General features: G+C 48.7%; 1 protein-coding gene across 2 annotated transcripts in view; it reads right to left on the reverse strand.

Annotated features, from left to right (window-relative positions):
* POU2F3 (POU class 2 homeobox 3) overlaps positions 1-24,608 on the reverse strand; it is a 74,395-nt gene that overhangs the window by 10,210 nt on the left and 39,577 nt on the right. The window contains exons 4-9 of one of the 2 annotated variants that reach the window (XM_040977208.1): positions 10,469-10,573; positions 9,202-9,304; positions 6,248-6,330; positions 3,338-3,520; positions 2,836-2,977; positions 1,131-1,267 (exon numbers count right to left, since the gene is read on the reverse strand). In XM_040977208.1, coding sequence (XP_040833142.1) covers positions 1,131-1,267; positions 2,836-2,977; positions 3,338-3,520; positions 6,248-6,330; positions 9,202-9,304; positions 10,469-10,573 — 753 coding nt within the window. Of the gene's footprint in view, positions 1-1,130; positions 1,268-2,835; positions 2,978-3,337; positions 3,521-6,247; positions 6,331-9,201; positions 9,349-10,464; positions 10,574-24,608 lie in introns of both variants that reach the window. The other variant, XM_040977207.1, reaches the window with a different exon arrangement.

Below are 24,608 nucleotides of genomic sequence, written 5' to 3' on the forward strand. Positions count from 1 at the left end.
GGACAATTAGCCAGCAGATGAAGACCTCTCTCTCTCTCTCTCTCTCTCTCTATCTATCTCTGTTACTTTGCCTTTCAAATAAATAGAAATCATTTTCAGTAGGATATAGCTATGAAGTCCCTGAGCCAGGGACACTAGGACATGGCTCAGGGACTTGCTGTAGGACTGCAAATTTAGAGGCCTGGGGCCTGCAAAGGCCGGACAAGGCCAAGGGCCCTTTAAAGCTTCAGAGGTTGGTATCTGACAGACCATGTCTAGAAGCTATTTTGACCACACCTCTTTTCCCTTCATCTCTGTCCCAATTTCCTTGGGGTTCAAAGCTTCCATATATGGGCTTGAGAATATGCTCTAGCCACAAGTTAAAAAACATGTGGGTAAGTGAAATTATTAAATATATCTCAAAAATAGGATTGCTGGATTCTCTGTCATTGTTTATATCTACAATATCATGATATACTTGAATAGCAGAATGATGGACTTATGACTATTTTTGAAGAACTATACTATTATAAAAGCATATAGGAAATTAGTAGGGGTAGAGGAATTGGGGGGAGGGGAAAATCCCTGATCCTATTGGAACTGTGTCTTAAAAAAAGTATGGGTATAGGAGAGAAATGTGTGTGGAAAGAAGGACTAGGAGGAAATGCCTTTGGGTGGCCTTTAGTGGTAAAATCATGTTCTTTTCTCTGTATTTTCCAAATTGCTCACCATGAGCATTCACTACACTGGTCATTTGAAAGAGACAAAACATGGAAATTAGAGAGTTCATACAAAATGCTTTGGCCTTGCTCCACTCAGCTCAGCTGGATATAGAGATACAACTTTTGAGACTCCACACCCCATGCTTTAAACCTTCCAGGGAGAGGGATGACAGGTCTAATAGGGCCAGGACAAGGAGGTTCAGTAAGAGAAGAAATTCCTGGGGCCCCAGATGAAGGGTATCCTCCCACTCATATCCCTGGTACCCAGAGAGGGAGGGTGTCTGCTTTCCCATCATCTCCTAGCACAAGGTATGGGCGTGGGGATTGCTATCCAGGTGCCTGTGTGGTTCTCAGTCCCAGGCAGGTGTATACTTGCTGGCATGCCTGTGCAAGCTAACCCACCTGCTCCCACCTGCCACAACTACTCACATCTTGAAATCTCTTCTCCAGAGTCAGGCGGATGTTGGTCTCGATGCTGGTCCGCTTCTTCCTCTTCCTCCCAAACACTTCGCTGAGACTGGGGTAAGAACTGGGCGTGCTCACTGAGGGGTCTGATGGAGAAGACTCTGTAGGGAAGTGAGGGAGCAAGGGGAGCTTAGAGGAGGCCATGAAAGGCCAGTTCAAGCCCAGCCTTGCTGGACTGTGAGATCCAAGAGACCTTCTCAGCAGCATAGTCAAGGACCAGCCCCGCCCCAGCTGGAGACCCAGAACCCTAATTCTCCTTGTTGCTCTGGGCAGAGGTCCTCAGGGCTCACCCTGCAGAGTCTTCACTGTTTGCAGTCACAGTTGAGGGAAGCCAAGACATTGCTGGCATGTATGGGTGTGAGTGGGTGCAAGCAGAGCTCCGAAAAGTGACATGGGTAGGTCTGCGTTTTACAAATATGCCTGCTTGTGAATACTAGGTAAAATGTGAAATGCCCTTGTAATCCCAATGCCATGGCTCTCAGTGCAGAGTGTTGGTGCTGCAGTTAGTGCAACTGTTAGTGCTTCAGTGTGTGACAAGAGAGGGATGGCCCTTGGGAAGGAGTCAGGCAATATGATTTGGGGTTGGGAGTGAAATCACATTAAGAATGATCTATCAGACCCTCTCCCAAAGATGCAAAAACTTTCTGCATATTTCTTTGCACAGTGCTATCCTCAGGTACCCCATTGTGGGGAGCGGTTTCATTGTCCTCCCCACTCATTCCCCCATGCCTCTGGCTGGGTAGATTCTCCTGGCTTCCCACTCTGTCTTGAATGCACTTGCCATAGTAACTGCTAATCCATAGGCATTCCCTGGCTACAGTCCAGCCCTGGGTCCTGCCTCACTTCCTTGTTCCCTACCCAGATCTGTTTGCTCAGTCAGGTGGACCACTGGGCACCACCACCTCTACCACTTGCCATCAGGACACTGAGCATTGTCTGGAGACATTTTTTGGGTAGTACCAGATTGGGGGAAGTGCTGCTGGCAACTGCTGAGTAGGGACCAGGGATGCTGTCCTACAACATATTTGCCAATTTCCTACAGCAGAAAAGGATACGGCCCTAAATGTGCAGAAACCCAGGCCAGGAACTCCTGGCCTGTGCTCGTCCTGGACATTCAACTCTTGGCTTAATTGCTTTATCCCTTAGCGAATGCCCTTGACCTCCTGGATTATCTCCTACCACTAGCACATGCAAACCCTGCTCCTGCTGCAAAATCTCTCGCTGGCAAGTGTGGCTCACAGGCCTTCCTGATCCCTGAGAACTAAGCAGGTGAAGACTTTGTGTTGTACCTACAACCTCCCTTTCCCACCAAGACCTGAAAGCACCCTGCCTCCCTCACTTAGACGGAAAAGAGTATGGCTAAGCATGTGTACCTGGCATACCCAAACCTTGCCTCATCCAGGGAGCGGTCCTAAGGCCTACATTGGGTGGCTGTGGGGTAGGAAATGGAACAAGACAAGTCTTCTTGGCCAGAGAACTAAAGCTGGATCCTGTAAAGGGGCTCTCTTGGTAACTACTGTGTCCTGTCTCTTAACTGGCTCTGGATTCAGGAGGGGAAGAAAGGTGTGTTCCATTTGGACTCCCTCTAGCCCCAGCATGGACACATCTCCAGTTTCTTCCCACAGAATCCTGTCTAGGGTCCCATCTGTTCCTACCCTGCAAGGCCCACCTGCGTCATTCAGCCACTTCTCCAGCAGCGGCTTGAGCTTGCACATGTTCTTGAAGCTCAAGTTGAGGGCTTCAAAGCGCGAGATGGTCGTCTGGCTGAAGTCATTGCCATACAGCTTTCCCATGGCCAGGCCCACATCTCCCTGGACAGCAGGGTGGACAGGCAAAGACATGAGAGACAGGTCCCCTCTTCTACCTGGCCTTCACCATCCTATCACCCAGCACACAACCAGACCCTTGCAGCACCTGCCTAACACCCTTAGCACTGGCTTACTTCTTCATACCCTTACCTGGACCCCATTCCATTCCCCTCCACCACCAATGTTCTATTTCCCTCCTGACACCAACTACACCCTATGTTCAGGCTGCCTGAGACATGATGAGCTTGTCCCAAACATGTCAAGCCTTGGGTTGCTCTTGGAGTCCATACTTGGGAAGCCCTGAACCCACTTACTCACTCACTCAGCTCACTTCCTTTCATCTCCTTCTCTCAGGAGCCAAACCTGTGTGAAGCCCAGTTTAATGCGCCTTTGCTTGAAGGTCTTGGCAAACCTCTCCAGTTCCTCAAGGTCACTGGGCTCATCGGGCCCTGCAGAGCTGGTCAAGTGCTTGGGCCCTGGCAGGTGCTGGGATGCTTCCAGGTGTGGTTCTAAGGTGGATCCTGGCAGCCCGGGACGGCCGACTGCCTAATAGAGAACACAGGACAAGTGGGACCTCAGAGATTCTACAGAGCCAGCAGCACTGCCTGGCAGTCTTTACAAGCAGGACACTGAGAGGATGGCCAAGCCCCGTGCCCACTGGGATTCCACTGCTTGGTGGCATGAAAGTGGAAACTGGCTTTCTGAGAAGGTACGAACACACTGGCTTGTCTGTGGCAGAACCAGCAGGGCTGCCAAGCGGGAGGGAGGTGGCCTTGCTAGGTTTTTGCTCATGACTCACTGTTTGAACAAGCTACTTCCTTCTTTCAGTCTTCCACCGTACAAGGAACTAACAAGGTTGTTGAGAAAGATTCCCCCAAACAAATCTCAGAATGGGACAAAGGAGAAGATTGTTTGCCTGGCCTGTTCTTTTCCACAAAGTGTTGAAATTGAGATGCCCACCAGACACCACTGGAGATACAGAGAACTCACTATGAGAAGTCCCTGCAGCTCCAAATGCTTGCGAGCATCACTGAACTGCCTGCACCACTGCTTTCTTCTATAGAGTGTTTTGCTTTCATCAGGACATTTTTTTAAAAAGATGTATTTTATTTGAAAATCAGAGTTACAGAGAGAGAAAGAGAGACAAAGAAAGATCTCCCATCCACTGCTTCACTCTTCAAATGGCCACAATAACCAGAACTAAGATGATCCGAAGCTGGAAGCAGGAAATTCTTCCAGGATTCCCACGTGGGTACAGGGGCCCAAGGACTTGCACCATCCTTTGATGTGTTCTTGGGTACATTAGAAGAGGGCTGCATCAGAAGTGGAGCAGCTGGGACTTGAGCCAACACCCATATAGGATGCCAGCACCACTGACAGAGGCTTGACCTACTCTATTATGCACCTTGCTCTCATTTGTGGTTGCCAGGAGATTGTCTTTCTTTAGCTTATTCTCATAACAAAATGTGCCTTTAAACTTGGAACCATGCTGAACCCATTTAGGGTTCCATTCCATCGGTAAGGGAGTGAAGTCCAGACCTTGGGGTCCAGGCACTGGGTCTAGGGCATAGTTCCTGCCTACATGGGTAATTCAAGCTAACTCCATCTTTCCACTGCTTTACTTGTCTACTCTTTCCTCAGATCCAAGTTAGCGCCTGTCTTCAAAGACACCTAGGCTAACCATTTAGATGGGTCTCCTTGTAGAGAAACAGGAAAAAGGACTAAGTAGATGGTATTCTGAAGAGTCTTTCATCACAAAAGGGCTGGAGAGCATCACGGACTCACTCCTGTTTGCTTTTGCCATTTGCCAGATCTTCCCTTAGGTCTCTGCAAGGCCTTCCCCCCTCACTCCGCTTCACATCCGGTCAGCTATCAAATTGCACCTGACACGACTTTCCTCATTTCAGTCTTCCAAACATTATCTCTCCCCCCAGTGACTTCATACTTGGCTCTAAAACATGAGAGCTGATTTCGAGTTCTCTTTAGAATATCTTTTCCGGGTCTGTGATGAAGCATTTTAGGCGAGAGCCACCAAGAGGAGGTAGAGAGAAGCGTCTGACTCTGGCGTCCCACTTTCTTTCAACCACCAGGTGGCATCTTCTCCCTGCCAGGCAGCCTTCCGAGAACTCTGGCAAGCCAGAACTCTGAGTTGCTGGTTGTTGGCACAGGGCAGGGACCATAGCACCTCTGCAGCCGACTCCGACTAGAGTTCCAGACATCTGCGTGGGCAGCGCCATCCCACGGAGCTCTGTAGCAGGGTCCCCCGGGGTGCAGACAGGAGGGGCAGCTAAGTTCCTGTGCGGCTGTGATCGCCCAACCCTTGACCATGGCATGAGGTTGCTGCTGGTAGAGAAAGTGTTGCTTTCTCCCTAGTAGGCAGACCTCCTCATCTGGTCAGATAGCCCTCACAGCTGTCACTGGTCACTGTGCCCCAGTCTTAGATATTACTTGGGGAAGGACTTCAGGAGCTGGTGAGAGAACAACAAAGGGTTAACAGCAAGTGTTTTGTTGAGAAAGCAGAGGTGCTCCTTCCACAGAGTGGGGGGTGTCCTTGGAGGGGAGTGACCAGGCTCTGAACTGCCTTGCTATGGGTGGTATCATGAAGGGGAACAGGTATGTTCTAATGAATGAGGGAGAGGAAGTCACTTTTTTTCCCCCCTGGAAGTAGGTGGAAAGTTCTTGGAATCCAGCTACCTCTTCTGGCTCATCACGTGATCCTGTGCACCTTGTCATAGTGGCTGGTGGGTGTGTGCCATTAAGCCCGAAGGGGATTGTACCGAGCAGAGAACAGGCTGTCAACTACTCTAGGTTAGAGTAAACTGGGATGAACCATCTCCAGACGGGAGCTTGGTTTGTCTTCGGAGCAAGGGAGGATCAAATTGATACTCCATGGGTTTTGAGAGAAGAGGAACTTTTCTCTTCTTTGGCTTCAACTGCAAGGGGAAGCCTGGAATGGTGGCCCACAGGTGTGCTAAGACATCTGGTCCCCTTGGGGCTTGAAAGCACTTGGGCATCCCTGGCAGCCTGCATCATGGAGCAGGTGGGGCTAGGAGTTGCAAAATCCGGCTTTTGGTTCTGGCTCACATGGGCAAATTGTCTGCCCCAGTTATCACTTGGCTTTCCCCATATGCCAACAAGAAGAATGCCTAGCCATTTCCACTTCCCGAGGGGGGAAGTGGAAAAGAGAGAGCTTAACTGTCCTCAAAGAAGGGATCTTACAGGATTGGGATGGGAGACCAGAGGTGGGGAGTGGCAGGAGATGCAGTTGTTTACCTGGGATGCGAGGCCAGGCCCCGTCTGTGGGAGGAGGAGACTGCTTTGCTGCTGCGGAAAGGGGAGAAGATTTGGCTGCAGACCTGGGTGAAAGGGTAGGGACAAAGGAACAAGAGAATAAAACCCAGGCCTTGTGAAAGATATGCTCTGCAACTGATAATGCCCCCTCCCCGCTCCTTCAAATCCTGTCCCTCAGCCCACCCCGGGCCCCATGGAAAGGCCCCTGTGGGCAAGGCTGGGCATTGCCACATACAGGTGGAGACAAATCGAAGCCAAGGATAAACAGAGATGTAAACAACAGCTCCCCAACCAGTCCTGCTAGACTGGCCTCCTAGAGAGGCCAAGGAGGGTCAGGTCTACCCTGGAATCTCATGTCCATGGCTGCAGAAACTCAGTGAGGGATGGAGAGGGAGTGAGAGAGAGGAAATGGGGGGAATGAGGTGGTATGTGGGCTATTATTAGAATTCCAGCTGGGAAGGAGGGGGCTCAAGGGGCTGTAAATGTCAAGCTGAATTTGCAAGAACATCTGGCCAGACTTGGGGGCCACACAGCTGTAGGGGGCAGGGCCACAGAGAATGTCTTGCCCTTAGGAAGAAGAGCTGAGAGAGAAGAGAGGAACAGGGCCAAGCTTCTGGACACTCCACTTGGCGGTGTGGGTACACCTGCTTCCTGCACTACATGGGCCCTGCCATCCTTCCTCCCCAGGAAACTCGTCTGTATAGGGCACTGTCTACTTGGCAGCCATGATGGCTGGCCTCCCTCTTGGGATGGCCTCAGCCAGGACCTTAATCTTACTGTGGGAGTGAAACCAGCTACTCAATGAGGCAGACACTGAGCACACAAGGTGTTTCCCAGAAACACCTAGGGGTCCCTGTTGGGATCACTGATGTAGGGTATGTGCTGATGTTAAGCTTTATGTTCCACAGGCTCAGAAACATAGGGCTTAATTGGTCCTTATTAAAATAAGTGGGCAGGGACCAGCATAACTTGTTAAGCCTCCACTGAGATGCCAGGATGCTAATATTGGAGTACACTGTCAACTCCTGGCTACCCTGCTTCTGATCCAGCTTCCTGCTAATGCACTCGCTATTAATAAACTTAAGTACTTGGATTGCTGCCACCCACATGGGAGACCTGGATAAAGTTCTAGTATTGGTTTTTAAAACAATCTGGGAAGTAAATCACAAGAAGGAAGCTCAACCTCTTTCTCCTCTGTCACTCAGGCTTTTGAATAAATAAGTCTTAAAAACTACAACAAAATAGTGGCTTGTGCCATGGCTCAACAGGCTAATCTTCTGCCTGCAGTACCAGCATTCATATAGGTACTAGTTCGTGTCTTGGCTGTTCCACTTCCCATCCAGCTCCCTGCTTGTGGCCTGGGAAAGCAGTGGAGAATGGCCCAAAGCCTTGGGACCCTGTACCCATATAGGAGACCTGGAAGAAGCTCCTGGTTCCTGGTTTCAGATCAGATTGGCTCAGCTCCAGCTATTGCGGCATTTGGGAAGTGAACCAGCAGATGGAAGATCTGTCTTTCCTTTTCTCTGTATATCTGTCTTTTCAATAAATCTTTAAAAACTATAATAAAATCAATATGCAAGAAAGGTTCCAGAAAGAACTGGGAGTCCAGAGGCTTGAGTGTTAACAGTGATTCTAATACTTCTTTTGCATTTTGAAATGGACAAAGCATTTTGACATGCATCATTTCAACTAACCCTTATTGTGTGAGGTTTTACTGTAATCCTATTTGTATAGAACAGGGAACAGAAGCCCATAGGAGCTTGGTAAGTTTCCCAAGGACACACAGCTAGGAAGTGCTTTTCTTTTATTACTGGCTCCAATTTTTTAACTTTTCCCTCTTCACTGTCCGCATCTCGGGCTCCATGGGTGGGCCATTTTCACTTTATTCTCTAGTCTTTTGCAAACGAACTGAACAAACTGCTATCTTTCCTTTCCTAATCCAGGAAAGGGAACAAGAAAGTGTTCTTGTTCACACCAACACTGTTTTGAGGGTCTTGGGGACCAAGGCTGTGGACTGCAAGGAGCACAAGTGCCGGGGCGGGGCAGGAGGTGGGGTGGCTGCAGTGGGAGAGGCATCTAGGGTGCTGGCCAAGAGTATGGGAGTTTGTCATACTGTCCAGGAACTTTATTTTTTTTTAAAGCTTTCTTTATTTCCTGGAAGATGGTTGTGGGGAACTGGGGGTGGGAGCAGGAAGAGAAATCTTCCATATGTGGGTCCACTCCCTCAATGGCTGCAATAGCTGCGGCTGGGCCAGGCTGAAGCCAGGAGTCCAGAACGCCATCCAGGCCTCCCATGTGGGTGGCAGCAGCCCAAGCACTAGGGCATCCTCTGCTGCCTTCCCAGGCATATTAGCAGGGAGCTGGGCTGGAAGTGGAGCAAACTTCCACTGGTGATCTGATACAGGATGCTGGTGTGGCAGGTGGCAGCTGAGCTTGTAGTGTTGCAACATTGGCTTGGTGTTTTACAACCTTATAGTATAATACTCCTATGACTACCTACCACACAGTGTTATTATAAGGAATGAGTTGAAAACGGCATCATTTGCTAGGAAGTATGGCCTGCTGTTAGGAATAGTTGAATCTACAACTGTTCTGGGGACCACTTCCTCGCTAAATAAAAAACCTTGTCTCCAGCCTGTAGGTGGCACTGCTGCTCTAACCCAGCACAGTCCCAGCCAGGCTTCCAGGAAGAAAAGCTTTGAGATTTCCAAGGAATTAGGTCTTGTCTGCACTGTATGTTGCAGGGGCTGTTTCTCTCTTGTCCTGCAACCCCACACCCCACTCTATCCCCGCCCACTATCACTGTGGAAAGGGCCGGCAGGAGGCTTCACACCAAAGGGGTGAGCCAGGCACCCTGCTCTGCTCTCTGCTCCCTCACCCCAGCAATGATGAGCCTTTGCTGTCCCTGGGCTCCAGGGAACTGCCAGATTTCTTACCTTGCTGCCCAGGCTGGGTCTGAGAGAGTAGGAACTGGGACACAGACTGCAAGTGGCCAGGCACCAGCACGAGCTGCTGGAGTGGGTGGAGGGAAGCCATGTCCTGCACACATGGAGGAGATAGGCACACATCACAGGGTTTACAAGCTGAGGACACTGGCTGCACCTGCTGCCACCCATCTGGCCCGTGGGTCTCCAAGGCTGGGAGAGTCTGCTGCCTACGTCCCCAGCGTCTGGCCTCTAGTAGTTGCTCCCTTTACACTGCTGTACTAACAGCACTGCACCCAGTGCTGAGTCTTTGCAACAACATATTGTTACTTAACTCTGGCTGCACAATTTAATTGGAGCGTGTCAGTCCTGTCTCCCAACTAGACTATAAATGCCCTGAGGGCTGAGACCGGCTATTACCCAGGGCTCAAAGCTCGATCCTAGAAATGGCAGGCACTCTCAGTTCTTCTTTTTAAAAAAATCACATGCCACTAATTTATGCTAAAAGCCATGCTTTGGTCATTTCCAGTGCCTAACTCTTTCCCTGGAGAGGAAACTGGGGTGTGGGAGTTGGGGGTGGGTGAGCTATCAGTCCTTAATAAAACCAGTTTAGTGAATCAGCAAGTCCATTGCCTGTGAGTTCTTCCCTCCAGCCCAGGATGCAGGGATACGGAATACAGACACCCAGTATGTGGGTGGGGTGGGGGCTGGTGGTCCTCTGTGGTGCAGAGCTCACTTAGCTTAGTTCTGTGCCCAGGGAGATGTGGGGATCCCTGCTGTGGTGGGGAGGAGGGACAGGGATTCTCACAGGCTACAGTAAACATTTCTGGAACAGGAGGGGGTTCTTGCTTCCCCAGCATCCTTGCTAGGTTCAAGCCACATGTACTTGAACTTAGGCTGTGTGCACTGGTCACTGTGTCAGCATCTTCTGCCTTCCTACCCCTGACTCCTGCAATCCCAGAGCACTGCATTCTCCACTAAGGACCCCACTGATACTCCTTCGGGAATATGGCTGGTGGACACCTGCTATTCAGTGCCAGGCCCCTGGCCCAGCTCTGCCTGTGGGAGGAGAGCTTGGTAACCCCATTTCCTCTCCCACATCTCCCTGAATCTCTTCCTCCTGTGGCCTGCAGGAAGCTCCTTGGGAAAGTTTATACTCATAGATTGCCAGGTCAGAAGGCCCAGCCGCTGGCAAAGGGATGGCACAAACCCTACCCCAAGCACACCCCAAGCACAAGGGCCCCATGGCATGGTGTGGAGAGGGCCAGGGGGCGCTTACCCCAGACATTTGGTTTCCAGACATCATGGCAGGTGCCTGACTCAGGTGACATGGCCGATGGGGGAGGGTCTGCTGTAGAGAGTCACTGAGGTCTTCCGTCTTAATCTGCAGTTGGAGGCAGGAGGAGAGTGTCAGCCCTGGGCACCTCAGGCTGACAGAAGTACTAAAGTGGAGAAGGCCAAGGCTGGCGACGAAGATGCCAGCCCCATGCCCACCTAGATACAGTTGGATTATCTTGCACCTGCACGTGTTGTATGGCCAGGACTGGTCAGATACATGTGGGCATGGTACGCTGGAGGATCCCTCTGCAAGATGGGGGATCTCTTTTGGCTGACGGTTCCCAAAAGTTATGCTGGGGCTGTGCCAGGACCTGGTGCCGTGCAAGCTCTTTCACGTTGAAATGAAAAATACTATGACATTTCTGTGACTTTAAAAATAATACTTAACAGACTAAATTCTTTGAAGTTCTAAGACAAATTCTTTTTTCCCTCAGGGAAGGAGAAGTGAGAATTTCTTTTATGAAATGATGATGATCCCAAGTGATATTTTTTTTAAGTTTATTTACTTATTTTATTTGAAAGAACAACAGAGAGAAAGAAAGATCTTCCAACTGGTGGTTCACTCCCCAAATGTCCCAGGAACTAGGAGCTCCATCTGGGTAACCCACATGGGTGGCAGGGGCCTAAGTACCTGAGCCATCTTCCACTGCCTTCCCAGGTACATCAACAGGAAGCTGGATTGGAAATAGTGCAGCTGGGAGAGTAACCGGCACTCCAGTCTGTGATACCAGTGTCACAAGTGGAGGCTTACTTTGCTGAGCCACCACACTGAACTTGTTCTAGAGATTGGGAGACAGAGAGACAGACACACAGATGCCTATCTAGAGATATAATCCTCTGTTTTACTCCCAAATGCCCACAAATGTTCTGTTTATTTATTTGAAAGGCAGTGAGACAGAAATAGAGCAAGAGCGAGAATGAGAGGGAGTGAGAGAGGGAAAGAGAAAGAGAGAGAATCCACTGGTTCACTGGTTTACTCCACAAATGCCCACAGTAGCTGGTGCTCACCTGGACTGAAGCCGGGAGCCAGGAATTCCATCTGGGTCTCTCATGTGGGTAGCAGGGACCCACCTTCTTGAGCCACCACCACTGCCTCCCAGAATTTGCACTAGCAGGAAGCTGGAGTCAAGAGCCAGAGCTAGGGATCTAACTCAGGCACTGTTAATCCATGTCAACCCGTGGGCCAAAACCCTGCCCCTGTTTCTGCTTTTGCTGCATGGAAACCCATCCACGAAGCCACCAGAGGTGGGAATCCCTTGTTTGGAGGACTCTTTCTCCATGCCTGCCTTCCGTTGCGCTCAGCCGCCTCTGGGGGCCTCCTGACCTGTGTGGCTCTGGTGGCAATCTTTGCTTGTCTCCCTACAGGTTTGAGCATGTCTGCCCCAGAACCACTGCTGTAGTTACAGTCTGAGGAGCCCCTGGGGCTCTCTACACTCTCCAGTGGCTACCATCCCCCCACTGGCAGCTCAAACTGGCCACTTGTGGGCTTCCCAGGTGTCCCAGGGCAGGAAGCCCCGTCTGTGTCCACCTCTCCTTCTAGCCCAAGGATGACAACCCTCTCACAGTTTTTTTTTTTTTCAAAATTTATTTGTGTTTATTGGAAAGACAGATTCAAAGAGAGGAGAGACAGAAAGATCTTCCATGCACTGGTTCACTCATTAGGTGGCTGCCACAGCCAGAGCTGAGCTGATCTGAAGGCAGAAGCCAGGAGCTTCCTCCAGGTCTCCCACATGGGTGCAGGGTCCCAAGATTTTGAATCTTTCTCAACTGCTTTCCCAGGCCACAGCAGGGGGCTGGATGGGAAATGAAGTCAGAACATGAACTGGCACCCATATGGGATCATTGTGTATGCAAGGTAAGGATTTAGCCACTAGGCTATATCGCACCAGGCCCATCTGAACTTTTTAGGAAGCTCCTGGGAGCACAGGATCTAGACCACACCTTAAAATAAGACATGGCCAAGGTACTCTCATTGGGACATCTGGTTGATCCCATCCCAGACAGAAGCTCTTGGCTATAAAGAGTCTGTGAGAGAACCTTTTCTTGGTCTATGCTGTCAAAACCACTGGTATCCGAATCTTGGAACCTGAGTTCAGCACTGCAGACTAACAGCTGTACTTGCACTTGGTCCCCCTGGAGAACAACGTCTCCAGTCAGCAGGGAAGAACTCAGCCAGACAGTTCAGAAGCTTCTACCAAGTGACATTTGGGAAGGAGGGAAGGATCAGGGTGCTCCATGGGGTGTCTTGCTCCCAGCAGGAACCAGTGGGCCTCGGTTGAAGAAAGAACATACACGAACACATCTCTACACTTGCAATTAGGCAAAGTACAGACAGACCGGAGCTGAGGTGCCCTTGCTTTCAGGCTTGCCTCTACTTCCTCTGTTATCTCAAGCAATTGCTCAGGCTCTGTGGGACTCAGTTTCCCCATCTGCTGCCTGTGTGCGTGGTGATGGGGGGTGGGAGTTGGGTGGGTAGGGGGTGTTCTCCCTTTTGGTCCTGACATGGAATTGACAAGTATAGTCACTAACACGCATGGAAGACCTGGCTAGTTCAGGGTGTTGCAGAGTTCTCACAAATCCAACTTAGGTGACTCTGGACAACCCCAGTCATGAGGAGCTGGGAGTGGAGGGGAAATGGCTCTTAGAGGGACAGTCTTAACAAACCACTCCTCTCTCTTGAGGAAACCCTTTTGGAGCCTGGGAAGCAAAGAGGAAGAAGGAAAAGAGATAAGGAATAGCACTACAAAGAGTTGGACTTTGTGAATATGTGGAAGGCATAGTAGTCTCTAGGCATCCTGCCTTCCCTCCATCCTAGACTTCCCTCCTCTGCTGCTCCAGGCTTGGCACAGCTATTTAAGAAGCTCTGGTGTCTTACAAGGATCTTCAAACGGCTTTCCAAAGGAACAGGTTGAAAAGCTAGTGCATCTTGAGATAAGCGCCATATCCAGTACCCTGAGTTCGAGAGCCAGCGTTGCTCCCAATTCCAGCTTCCTGTTAGTGTACATCCTAGCAACAGTTGATGGCCCAAGTACTCGGGTCCTGACCACCTGCCTGAGAGATCTGGATTACATTCCTGCCTTTTGGCTTCAGCCTGGCTCAACCCCGGCAGCTGCCTCCATTTGAGGAGTGTTTGCAGACAGATCTCTTTCCACTCATTCCCTTCTCTCTGTTGCTCTACCTGTCAAATAAATAGATAAGAATAAAATGTTCCATGGAAAACGCACCTTCTCTTTCTCTTTGAATTCCATTTTCCAGGAATGTTTTGGGGGTAACTTCATAGTTCTGCCCCTAGAAATGAGAGTTTTCACAGCCTAAACTCTGGGTAAACATTTGTAAGCAGCTTGCAAAAATGAGAGACAGATGATAAACTACTTATTGGAGAGCAGCAACAACACACAGCTGTACTGTGAGAGGAGAGTCAATGGTGCCTGCTTTCCCATCCCTTGCTTCCCATCCCCACCTCAGCAGCCTGGGTCCCCCTGGGCCCCCAGGGCAGCCAACCCAAACCCCAACCCCCCCAGAGAGAGGAGAGGGGCTGGGGAGGCTGGCAGGGGGAAAGCCTGGAAGCAGAGGTGAGATTGTGCTGGCGGAGCCGCCCAGGACTGCCTGGCATGGCTCCAGCTCAGAGGCAAGTGGCCGGGTTCCTTTATAGACTCATTATGCACACTAGGCAGATAAGGAGATGCAACTATGACAGAGCTCAAAAACATGTGCTCTGCCTCCAACCTGGGTGCTATCTGTTAGAATCCATGCCAGGTCTGCCTGCAACACTTAATTTCAGAAACCAGTACCACCATGAAAGAAATGCACCCTTTCATCTGCTTCCGGGATCGATTGCCTTCCCAGCTGTTTTGGGGGAGGCTCTCTCGACCCCTGGTCCTGAATACCAACTGTCCAGAACTTTCAGATATGGGTTTGGAGCCTCTGTGTCGTATTCTCTGATCTTCTTCTGATCTCCACCATTCTGTCCTGCGCTCTCTCTCTCAGTTTTCAGAATTCACCACCCCTCCCCACCCCCAAGGTGTGAGGTACAGACAGGAGCCCCAGAAGATGCACCTGGGCAGACTCCAGCTAAGATACAGTAAGGAGGCTTCTTTCTCGAGCACAGCAGAATGAAGGGCTCTGCTGAAAGACTGGAAAAAAGCAGTTGGGGAGATCTGCAGACAACTCCCACCTCCCCCAGCATCCTTCTCGAACACTCTCAGGGGGCAAAGAACCCAAGAGATAAAGTCCCTCTCAGTACAAAAAAAAAAATCCCTTTGCACAGCTGTGAGTGGTGAAGGTTGGAAGCTTTCCAGGCAACTGGGTGTTGGCTGTGGATCGGGGAGATGAGATAGAGACTTCTGTTGGATCCTATTGACTTCTAAGGTGAGAACCTCGGGCGAATTGGACGAAAACCCAATTTCTCCCGTGCTTGTGAAAACCTAACCAAACCCACAGCCTGCCTGGAACCCTAACAGTTGTCGCCGGGGTCTCTTTGGTGTTCCTTCTCAGACAAGGGGCTCATTTCTCCAGGTTGCCACTTGGGATGGCTAATCCTGCGGGGAAAGGAGCTACCATGGCATGCTCTTTCCGCCAGGACCCTGAACGTGCCAACTCCACCTGGGACGTTAGGTCTGTTGGTTTAGGATCCTCTCCATCCATTGCACTGTGCAAAGGTATCACACGGAGTCTTGGGCAGTGACCAGGGAGGTAAAAAGGTATCACGGGCGATGATCTTTTCTAATCCCAGTGAACTCCCTGACATCACTTGGGTTAGAAAGCAGTAGCTCACACTGGAGGTGGAAGCCCTTTACATACTTCTTACTTGGCCTTCTGTCCCAGCTGGAGGGGTGAGGACCAGCGTTGATCTTCCCATTTCACAGAAGCCCAGAGAGACAGACAAGAAGCTGCACAGCAGGACGCTAGCCAACCCGTGAGAAGACCCCCTCCCTAGGTGCTTGCTCCCAAGCAAAACTACAAACATCTAGGGAATACAGGGTGAGGGGTAGGGGAATACTAGAACGGGGCCTCTTCATTGACCACCTGTTTTGGAGTTGTCAGATGGGGCCCAATGGAGCTGGGGGACTCATTCACAGCCCCTCTTCCCAGCACACATTCACATGGCCCTTTCGGGGAGGGGGAAAATAGTCCAGCCCTAATGAATATATCACTGGTGATGAAAATGATCAAAGCTGTTGTCCCGGTTGCATAACTCGTTTGTGGAAAGTGTTTCATAAACATTTCACAAGAAGGAGCATTTCAAAGCGTGAACGTCTCCCAACCTGCCTTCAATTACAGGCAGGACTTTTTTTTTTCTAACCACCCCCCCTTCCCACCCCCTTTTACGCTTCTCCCTAGCAGTGAGGAAGGGTTTCTGTTTTGTAACTGATGAAGAGCTGGCAAACGTGCTCCTAATGCAAACATTCTAAAAATGTACATAAGTGGTAGAACAGGGCAAATGGGCAGCTTGTAGTAGGTGGGCAGGACTGTGAGGAACCCCCCTCTTAGGACATGGAGATTCTCTTCTCTTGGGGGCTCAGGTTGCCTTCCTCACAGCCCAGGGCTCCTGATTTCTTCGATGCCTTTGGAAATCAGCCTCTTTCAGTCCCTGGTCTCTGTCAGGCCAGCCTGGGTGTGCCTGTGCGCATGCACACTGGGACTCCATCCAGCCCAGGAGTCTCGACCTTGCACACAAAGGAGGGACGGGAAAGAGGAAACCTGCACAGGTGTGCCAGCTCTGGCTTGTCCCACTGCACCGCAGCATGCTCTATCATCTCTTTCACTCCTCTGGCTCCTGTGATAACGCCCTAATCCCGTTGTCCCAATGAGGCGTGGAGCCTGGGAGCAACTGTTCTGAAGGGGAGCTTTCCCAAGGGATGAAGATCCCAAGGATCTGCTGGCCCCCCTCTAGCAGATCCTTGGGAAACGGAACACATCCCTCTGAGGCGGCGTTTAATGCTTTGGCTTCAGTTCTTAGTGGTGCTAGTGCTGACACAAGCAGGCAAAACCCCATCATTTTGAACCCATAAAAGATTTTTCACCCTCTGGGTTAGAAGCCCCCAAACTCAGGTTTAGAAACCCCCAGGGAGGGGCTGTGCCCTCTGGGAGGACTAACCCTCAGATATACACAGTCACAATGCCAGGATGAACTTGAACTGGCTTGCTGCCATTCAGCCCTCCAGGATGCTTGCTGCAGTGGGCGCTCCTGGGGAGTCTCTTCCCTGATAGGGGCCGGGGTTACCCTCTCTGGTTTTTTGGGGGAGGAGAACCACACAGCACTTCTGATTTGTCCCCCCTTTGAGTGACATTCTGTGCCCCCAATCAATGAAATGGCAATGAATAAGGTGTGGAGTAGGGGCAGATGATTTGGATTTGTTGCCAAGCTCAGGGTCGATTTTTGGAGACTTATCTCATCAGCTTAGGGTATTTTCCACCTGCCAGGGTTGTGCTGTCCTTTTTGGAACAGTAATGTTTTTGTTTGTTTGTTTGTTTGTTTGTTTTTTGTAAAGCTCAAGGAAACAAGCTTAAGACCAAGGATCAGTCTGGAGGCCTGACTTTAAGTCTCACCCCTGCCTTGAACTAATTGCATGATATAAAATAAAATTACTTCACTCATCTTTCTAGGCCCAGATTATCCCTCCACAAAAAGAAGAAAGTAGCCTCGATGAAATTTAAATAAGAAATTTATAATGTACAAAAGAGAGAGTGGGAGTAGGCTTGTAAACATATAAGTATGCTTATGTTACTAGACCCATTACACAGATGAAAAAGACTGAGGCTTACTTCAAGTTACACTGCTGGTAATAACAGAGCTGAGATGTCCATCCACGTCTCTCTGACTCCATAGCTCTTCTGCATAGTCCCGACTCTCATTTGCTGTGTGTGATGGAATCATCAAATTATAGCCTCTTCAAGGTAGCTTGGTACAGGCTGTGCCAGGTGAATGGCAGGTAGTTGAAAGTGTTGATTATTATTATTATTATATTCTGTCCATGAGGACTAGCGTGAAATGTAGCAATCTCCTGGTTTGTTTTACAGATGTGACTTCTCAAGCCCAGAGAGGGACATTAACTCGAACGGAGAGATAGAGCCAAAGCTGCAGCCAGGTAAAACCTGGAGACTAGGACTGGCCAGGATGCCTCTCCTAACTCCTGTGCTGCACTGTGCCATGGCTCTGTCATTTACCTTCTGCCTCTCTGGTTCCTGTGATGGCTCAGTAGTTATCTTAACCCCACTGCCCTGATGAAACCTGGTCAGCATTGAAAGAAAGGCCCCTCCTTGGAGCTCTCCAGCAGCATGCAGCAAAGGGTCAGATGCAGATCAAGCCTACAGCTGCTGCATTTGGTCACATCGTGTGCTTGCCTTTGATGCCTGCACTCTGTATTTCTTTGCCTCTCAGGCACACATGGACTCCAGGGATTTTACACTGACTCTATCCCTCACCGTAGGGAAGAGAGGTGGAGCAGGAAATGCAGAGGGTCTATGTGACCTGAAGTTTCTCTGCTGAGTGTTGTCTGCCCCGGGGTTCCATCTGGGATCAGTAAGGGGCCACGCAGGTGCCCTGCCTGTCTTGGGCATACACACACACGTGTGCAGGTGTGTGCAGCTGCATCAGCAGATGATTGAGATACAGCACACGTATTCAACCATGAGCACCAGCTCCAGATAGGAGAGTACCACCTTCTTAATAGTACTTTAAAGATCACAACCCCTTTCAGGCATCTCACCATTCACTCTGAACGACAAGTCCACCGAGGGAGTGATTTTACCAGCCAGTGTGGGGATGGAAGCTTAGAATACGTAAACAGCATGTCTGATGCCACACGGCTGGGAAGAACAGCATCTGATTTTACACCTAGGTCCTTGGCCTACATCCCTACTGCCCTCCACTGTGGTCCGCAGTGTGGCAGCTCCCCTCACCCTAACCAGAACCCCCTGGAGGTTTCCTAGATGTGCTTGTTCCTTTTGCTCATGCTGAGTGCCGTGTGGCATTAGGCATGGAGTTGGGGGTCAACATGTCCACATGCTTTGCCTGAGACTTATACGCATTTATGTGGCCTACAGAGTGACCACAGGTGACATTTTCAACAAGTCTGAAGGAGATTTTCAGTGGTATTTTCTGGGTGAGCCTGTGACTGGAAAGCTGACCCCAAAGTATGTGCTTCCAGCAAACTTCATCTGTCAGACTCCTCTTCTGGTAAAGCTGAGGACCCTGTCACTTGAGTTTCCACCAGCACAGCAAGGCATCACCATCAGGCTTGCTCCGACTGTGGGGGTATAGTGTAGATGGTGTGTGTTGCACATGCAGGTTTCCTGCCCCATCAAGCTTGTATTCCCAGTTCAGTTTAACTGAGCAAGCACTGATTAAGTGTCTACTGTCTACCAAGAGGCACTAGGGACACGAAGATGAATAGGGAATTCCCAGAGTGATCAGGAGGCCTTACTGAATCAGAGAGTCACACCCCCTCCTACAAGGCAGTCCTAACAAGCAGAAATGGGTGGAGGGGCAGAATGAACTCTGGAGAAAGCAAGCCAAGGAGGGCTTCTGGGAGAAATGTCATCCGAGCAAGTTAAAGAAGAGTCCAGCAGACAGAGTAAGGAAAGGAGGATGCCTGGAAGTGCAAGCAGCATTCCAGATTCACAGCAGGTGGACAGTGCTTCCTGTGCAGGGGTTCCAAGCAGTCCAGGATGGCTGGCCGGGGCTGGGAGAGGTACCGTAGCTGCCATGGCAATGGGATATTTGCATTGCACAGGAGTGGAGATGGGACTTGGGACTTAGTATACTAGGAAAGAAGGTGGTGACATGGTGAGACTTTGGCTTGAATCCAATTATCCTGTGTTGGAAAGTGAGTTGGAACAAAATGAATGAGTAGGTAAGAAGCTACTGACTGTAGAAGTCAAAATGAGAACTGCTACCCAAAGCAGTGGGCATGGAGCAGGGGAGACAGAACAGAGAGCTGGTGGGAGAGACATTGGGTTTCCACCTTGCAAGTTTATCTTTGACCATAAAGGATGGTTAATTTCAGGGATTCTTTGTTGGATGCCTGCAAACTGAAAAGACCCAGCACAGAAACAATTCCAAAGGACCCTGAAGCCAATGCCCTGAGGGCAGCCATGGGGCTCAAGGGAGTTTTCACTTTCAAGTCTCAGATTTATGTGTAGCTTCGCTTCTAAAAGCTATTTGTGAATTTCATGTGAGAAAAAATTAAGAGAATAATAACCACTCAAGATTTTAGGTGTTTGTATGTAGCATATGGTTTACAGTGGTTAGAGTTAGCCATGCAGTTTGCTCTTTGGCTGTGCACAAAGGATGTCTTGAGAGGATTGAAAGGCACATGGCTCAAATAAATAAAAAACATTCACTAAACAAATATGCATACACAATGGAGCTTCAAAAAGTTCTTGGAGGGGGCTGGTGTTGAGGCATAGCAAATAAAGCTGGCGCTTGTGACGCTGGCATCTCGTATGGGTGCTGGTTAGAGTCCTGGCTGTTCCACTTTTGATCCCACTCACTGATAATGCACCTGGGAAAAGCAACAGAAGATGGCCCAAGTGCTGGGTCACTCCATGCACTTGGGAGACCCAGAAGAAGCTCATGGCTCCTGGCTTCAGCCAGGGATCCTTACCATTGAGGCCATCTGGGGAGTGAACCAGCAGGTGGAAGAAGCTCTCTCTCACACACACACACACTCTCACTTTCACATAAATAAGTCTTTTTTTTTTTAAGTTTGTGGACAAATTGTCTTATCTTTAAGACATTCTTTTGTTTATTTGTTTATTTGGAAGACACAGAATCAGAGTTCCCCTCTGCTTGTTCACTCCACAAAGGCCTACAACGTCCCTGTGGGGGTGGACGCTTGTGCTGGGCATGCAGTTGAGATCGCCACATGAGTTGCAGGGGCCCAATCACTCAAGCAATCAGCACTGCCTCCTAGGGTCTACATTGGCAGGAAGTTACAATCAGGAGCTGGACCAGGAACTGAACCTAGGCAGTCCAATGCAGGACACAGGTGTCATAACCCATATTTTAACCACTAAGCTGTGCACCTGCCTCTCACATGATGTTTAAATTTCCTTTTCCACAGGCTTTTTGAAACCTTCTCACATATGCATGTGTTATATAATACATGCATGTGGTTACACAAGGAGGATCTCAAAGAATGGGCAAAATGTGTATTATCAAAACACATAGATTTGATATTTTATCAAAATAAAGTTCTTTTAATCCCATTTTTCTTAAAATTTTAACGTACCCTTTTGTATGTATGCATATATGTACAAATATAATTTCTGTTGATATTCCAAACACTCCCAAAAGGTTGAAAAGGAAAGTAACACTGTTTTATTTCACAAGGGGTAGAAAACAAGGACCATGAAGGTAAGAGATTTGTTCCCAGTATGTGGCTGACCTGCAGGAAACTTAAGATTCAAACTCAAGCCATCTGAAGGAAATTTCAACACACTTTCCAACCACCTAGGATTTCTGCAAACAACTGCCTCACTCAGTGGTTTTTTAAAGCCAGTGAAATCTGAGCCTTGATGCTCTGAATCTTTTTAAAACAATAGATTGACTGATTTGAAAGGCTGAGTTACAAAGATTTGGGACAGGTTGTAGCCGACTGCTTTCTGAATGGAGATCTTGCAGGAAAGCATTACATAAGTCCTTGTCCTCCCTTAAACGGCACCTGGAAGACCATTTAGTTGGTGACTCAGTCATGATGTCTAGCTCCTGTGAAAACAATTGTGCCTCCAGGGATGCTGAGATGTTTGGCCTCTGTTGGCCAATGCACCAGGACCCCAGGCTGCTTCATAGCAGCTTTTCTTCATGTTCTTTCCCTCCTTCCCACCCAGTTGTTTCTCTGCTCCTGTTAACAGACTTGCTTTTAGGAGTTCTCTATTCCAGCTTGAATTTGCAATGTTGTTTGCTAAGGAATGGGAAAGATACATTCTTAAACTTATTATCACAGTTTTAACCTAAGGGTTTAAGGCTCCGAGGAAGGGCCTGGCCAGAGGGCTCTGCATCTTTCTTACTCTTAAGTGAATTCTAAATAGGCAAGGCTGCTGGATTTCTGGATAACTGAGGCAGTGCAGTGCCTCTGTGAAGCTCCCTTTAACGTGGGACATGCCCTTCAGTTTAATTTTTAGTGAGTATAGCTAGTCCTATTACTCTTATCAGCCTGAGAAAGCTCTGTGGCACAAGTTGATTCAACCTACACAAGTGATAGCTTAAGGTAAATTCTCTTAAGCCTGTTCCCAAATGTATTCCCCAAAAGGCTGAGTGAACTTGAACCAAGAGACTCTGTAAATGTTATGCAAGTTGAGTATCCCTCCTGGATTTTGGCATAATTGTATTAATAGAAGGGCATGTCTTATGGCAGGGAGGCTCAAGGCTAAACACAAAATTTGTTTCATACATGGGGAATCTTCAACAGTTCATGGAGAAGCGGGTGTTTGTCCCTTGGGACATCTGCATCCCCTACCAAAGGGCTTGGATTGAATCCTTTCTCTCCTACCAATTCCAGCTTCCTGTTGTGGCATGCTGTTGGAAGCAGCAGATGATGAATCAAGCACTTGGGTTCCTGAAACCCTGAAAGACCTGGATTGAGTGCTAGTTCCTAGGTTTGACCTGGTCCAGACATGGCTATTGCAGGCCTTTGGGGAGTTAACTAGCTGACAACAGATGTCTCTAGCTCTGTCAGTCTCCCTGCCTGTCAAATGAAGTACTGAAAAGAAAGAAAACAACTTACAGTTTAATTATATTATCAAAAACTATGCAAGTATTTTAATTTTTGCAGTAAAATCAACTTATCTTTTAATTTTACTTTTCTGTGAGCTTTTTAGGTACCCTCATATACCTAATGCCCATAAACTAAAAGTAATTTGTACAATATTTCTAATATAACTTCCCTTTGTGACCTCTCATGTGAGGTCAAGCATGGAATCTGCCACCTGTGGCAACATGTTGGTACTCAGAAAGTTTCAGACTTTGAGCATTTCCGATTTTGGATTTTCAGATTAAAGAGGCCCAATCTATATCTCACTGGTTGTTGATATCTCCCATGTCTCAGGGGTTAGAGCTAAATGTCTCTTAAGCCCATTTTAGGGAAGGCTTTCCTCATTTTTCTCATCAAAGCCATAGGAAGGTAATGATTTTGCACCCAGTACCTGGGAGACGTATTTTTCTTACTACAGTGTGCCCAGCACAGAGTTTCAAGTTCATCACTTAGTAAGTGCTTGTTAAATAGATGGGGCATTGCCAAGACAGCTCCTGGAGAATACTCCTGGGTAGGCAGTAAATGTTGGCCCAATTACTTGGGCCCCTGCCATCCATGTGGGAGATGAGAATGGAGCTCCTGGCTTCTGAGTTCAGCTTGGTCCAGATCTAGCTGTAGTAGACATTGGGGCACAAAACAGTGGATAAAGGATCTCTCTCTGAGGCCAACATTGTGGCAAGCCAGCTCCTGCAACACTGGAATCGCAAATGGGCTCTGACTTGTATATTAGGTGCTCTATTTCCCATCCAGCGCCCTGCTAATGCACCTGGGAAAACAGTGGATAGCCCAAGTACTTGGATCCCTGCAACCATGTAGGATCCAGATGAAGGTCCTGTCTTATTCCAATTCTGGTCACTTAAGGAGTAAACTAACAGATAGAATCTCTCTGGCTTTCAAATAAATAAATAGATCTAAAAACAAACAAAAACAAAAACAAAACCCTCTCTTTCTCCATTCCCTGTAGTTTTTCCTTTCAAATAAGTAAGTTAAAAAATACATATACATTGAATTGATGCATCATAAATATTTCTAACAATCCTAGGATATAGAAAACTGGATCTCAGAGAAGTCAAATGATTTCCCCGATTGGCACCTAAGTCTTAGTGAATCCAAAATCAACCCATCATAGCACATGATTTTAGAAGTTATGCTGCACCAGGCTCATTTCTTTTCAAGTCAGTTTGCTAGCATAAGGACTCAGAGCCTGTGATAACACCATGTATGTATGTGTGCACATGTATATGTGTGTATTGCCACCGGAGGACAAAATGGGTTAAATAAGCTGAGAAAGCACTGACCAACAATGGGTCACTGTCACTCAGGAGGCAAGTCTCAATGACATACTCCAAGACTCTCCTTGTGGTCCAGTCTTGCTGAGAATGCTGTTCCTAAGGTGGATGAAGATGTCTATATGGAAAGCACAGCCTGACAGAACTCTGCACAAAGAACTCAAAGACTGATGCTGGATTGGGAGAAGGAAGCTCCAACATATGCTAGGGAGGAAAGAAAGTAGTAAAACATAACAGCTCATGCAAAAATTCTTTGAGTATGAAAATTGTACCAATTGAGACGATGGTTTTTATTTTAAAAGGCCTGCAAGGCATTAAGTGACAGGAAGAAAGCTGACATTGTGACATAATTATCTGTAAAACATCAGTAGGCACCTCTGTCCTCACAGGAGTGAGTATCCAAATCAAAGGAGGTTCATTCCATAAGGGCAGGCCCCATTAATGCCTGAATTGTGGCTGGCATGATGCAGGTCAAGGGACAAAAAAGAAGTAGTGCCTGCTCCATAAAAATGTGTTGAATGAGGAAATGGATGACTGCATGAACAAATGGTCTCACTGCACTCTGGCCTCCCATACTTAAAGAGGGTGACTGACAGACCAAAGCAGGTGCATACAAGAACAATAAGGTACAAATGAATGCAAGGAATTAATCAGAACACTCAAATAACAAACTTGGGATGGCTACATGGAAGGGGAAAGTGAATTTCCCCAAATGTTGAAAAGGCTGTCACTAGAAGGGTCTGCAGCTGTTTGCCAAGTGATGGCCTGGGGGTGGGAGGGTGGGTAGGGATGAAGTAGGGGGTTGGGGTGGAGGCAGCCTCATGGCTTCCGGCCTCATGAGAGTAGGAGCGCCTGACATTTTCAGGCCACCATTGAGGCAGAGAACTTGGGGCAGGGACATGGAGCTCTGAACACCTGGTGGAGGTGAATGGTGGATCTCTTGCCCCAAGGCTAGGCTGGGCTGGGCTGGATGATTGCCTATTAGGCTCTTAGAGTCCATAGCTGGTAAGACCTTCCTCCTCTAACAGCATGCTCA

This window comes from Ochotona curzoniae, unplaced genomic scaffold (assembly GCF_017591425.1).
Source record: "Ochotona curzoniae isolate NIBS_2020 unplaced genomic scaffold, NIBS_Ocur_1.0 contig_2723, whole genome shotgun sequence".
In the NCBI taxonomy this organism is placed as follows: Eukaryota; Metazoa; Chordata; class Mammalia; order Lagomorpha; family Ochotonidae; genus Ochotona; species Ochotona curzoniae.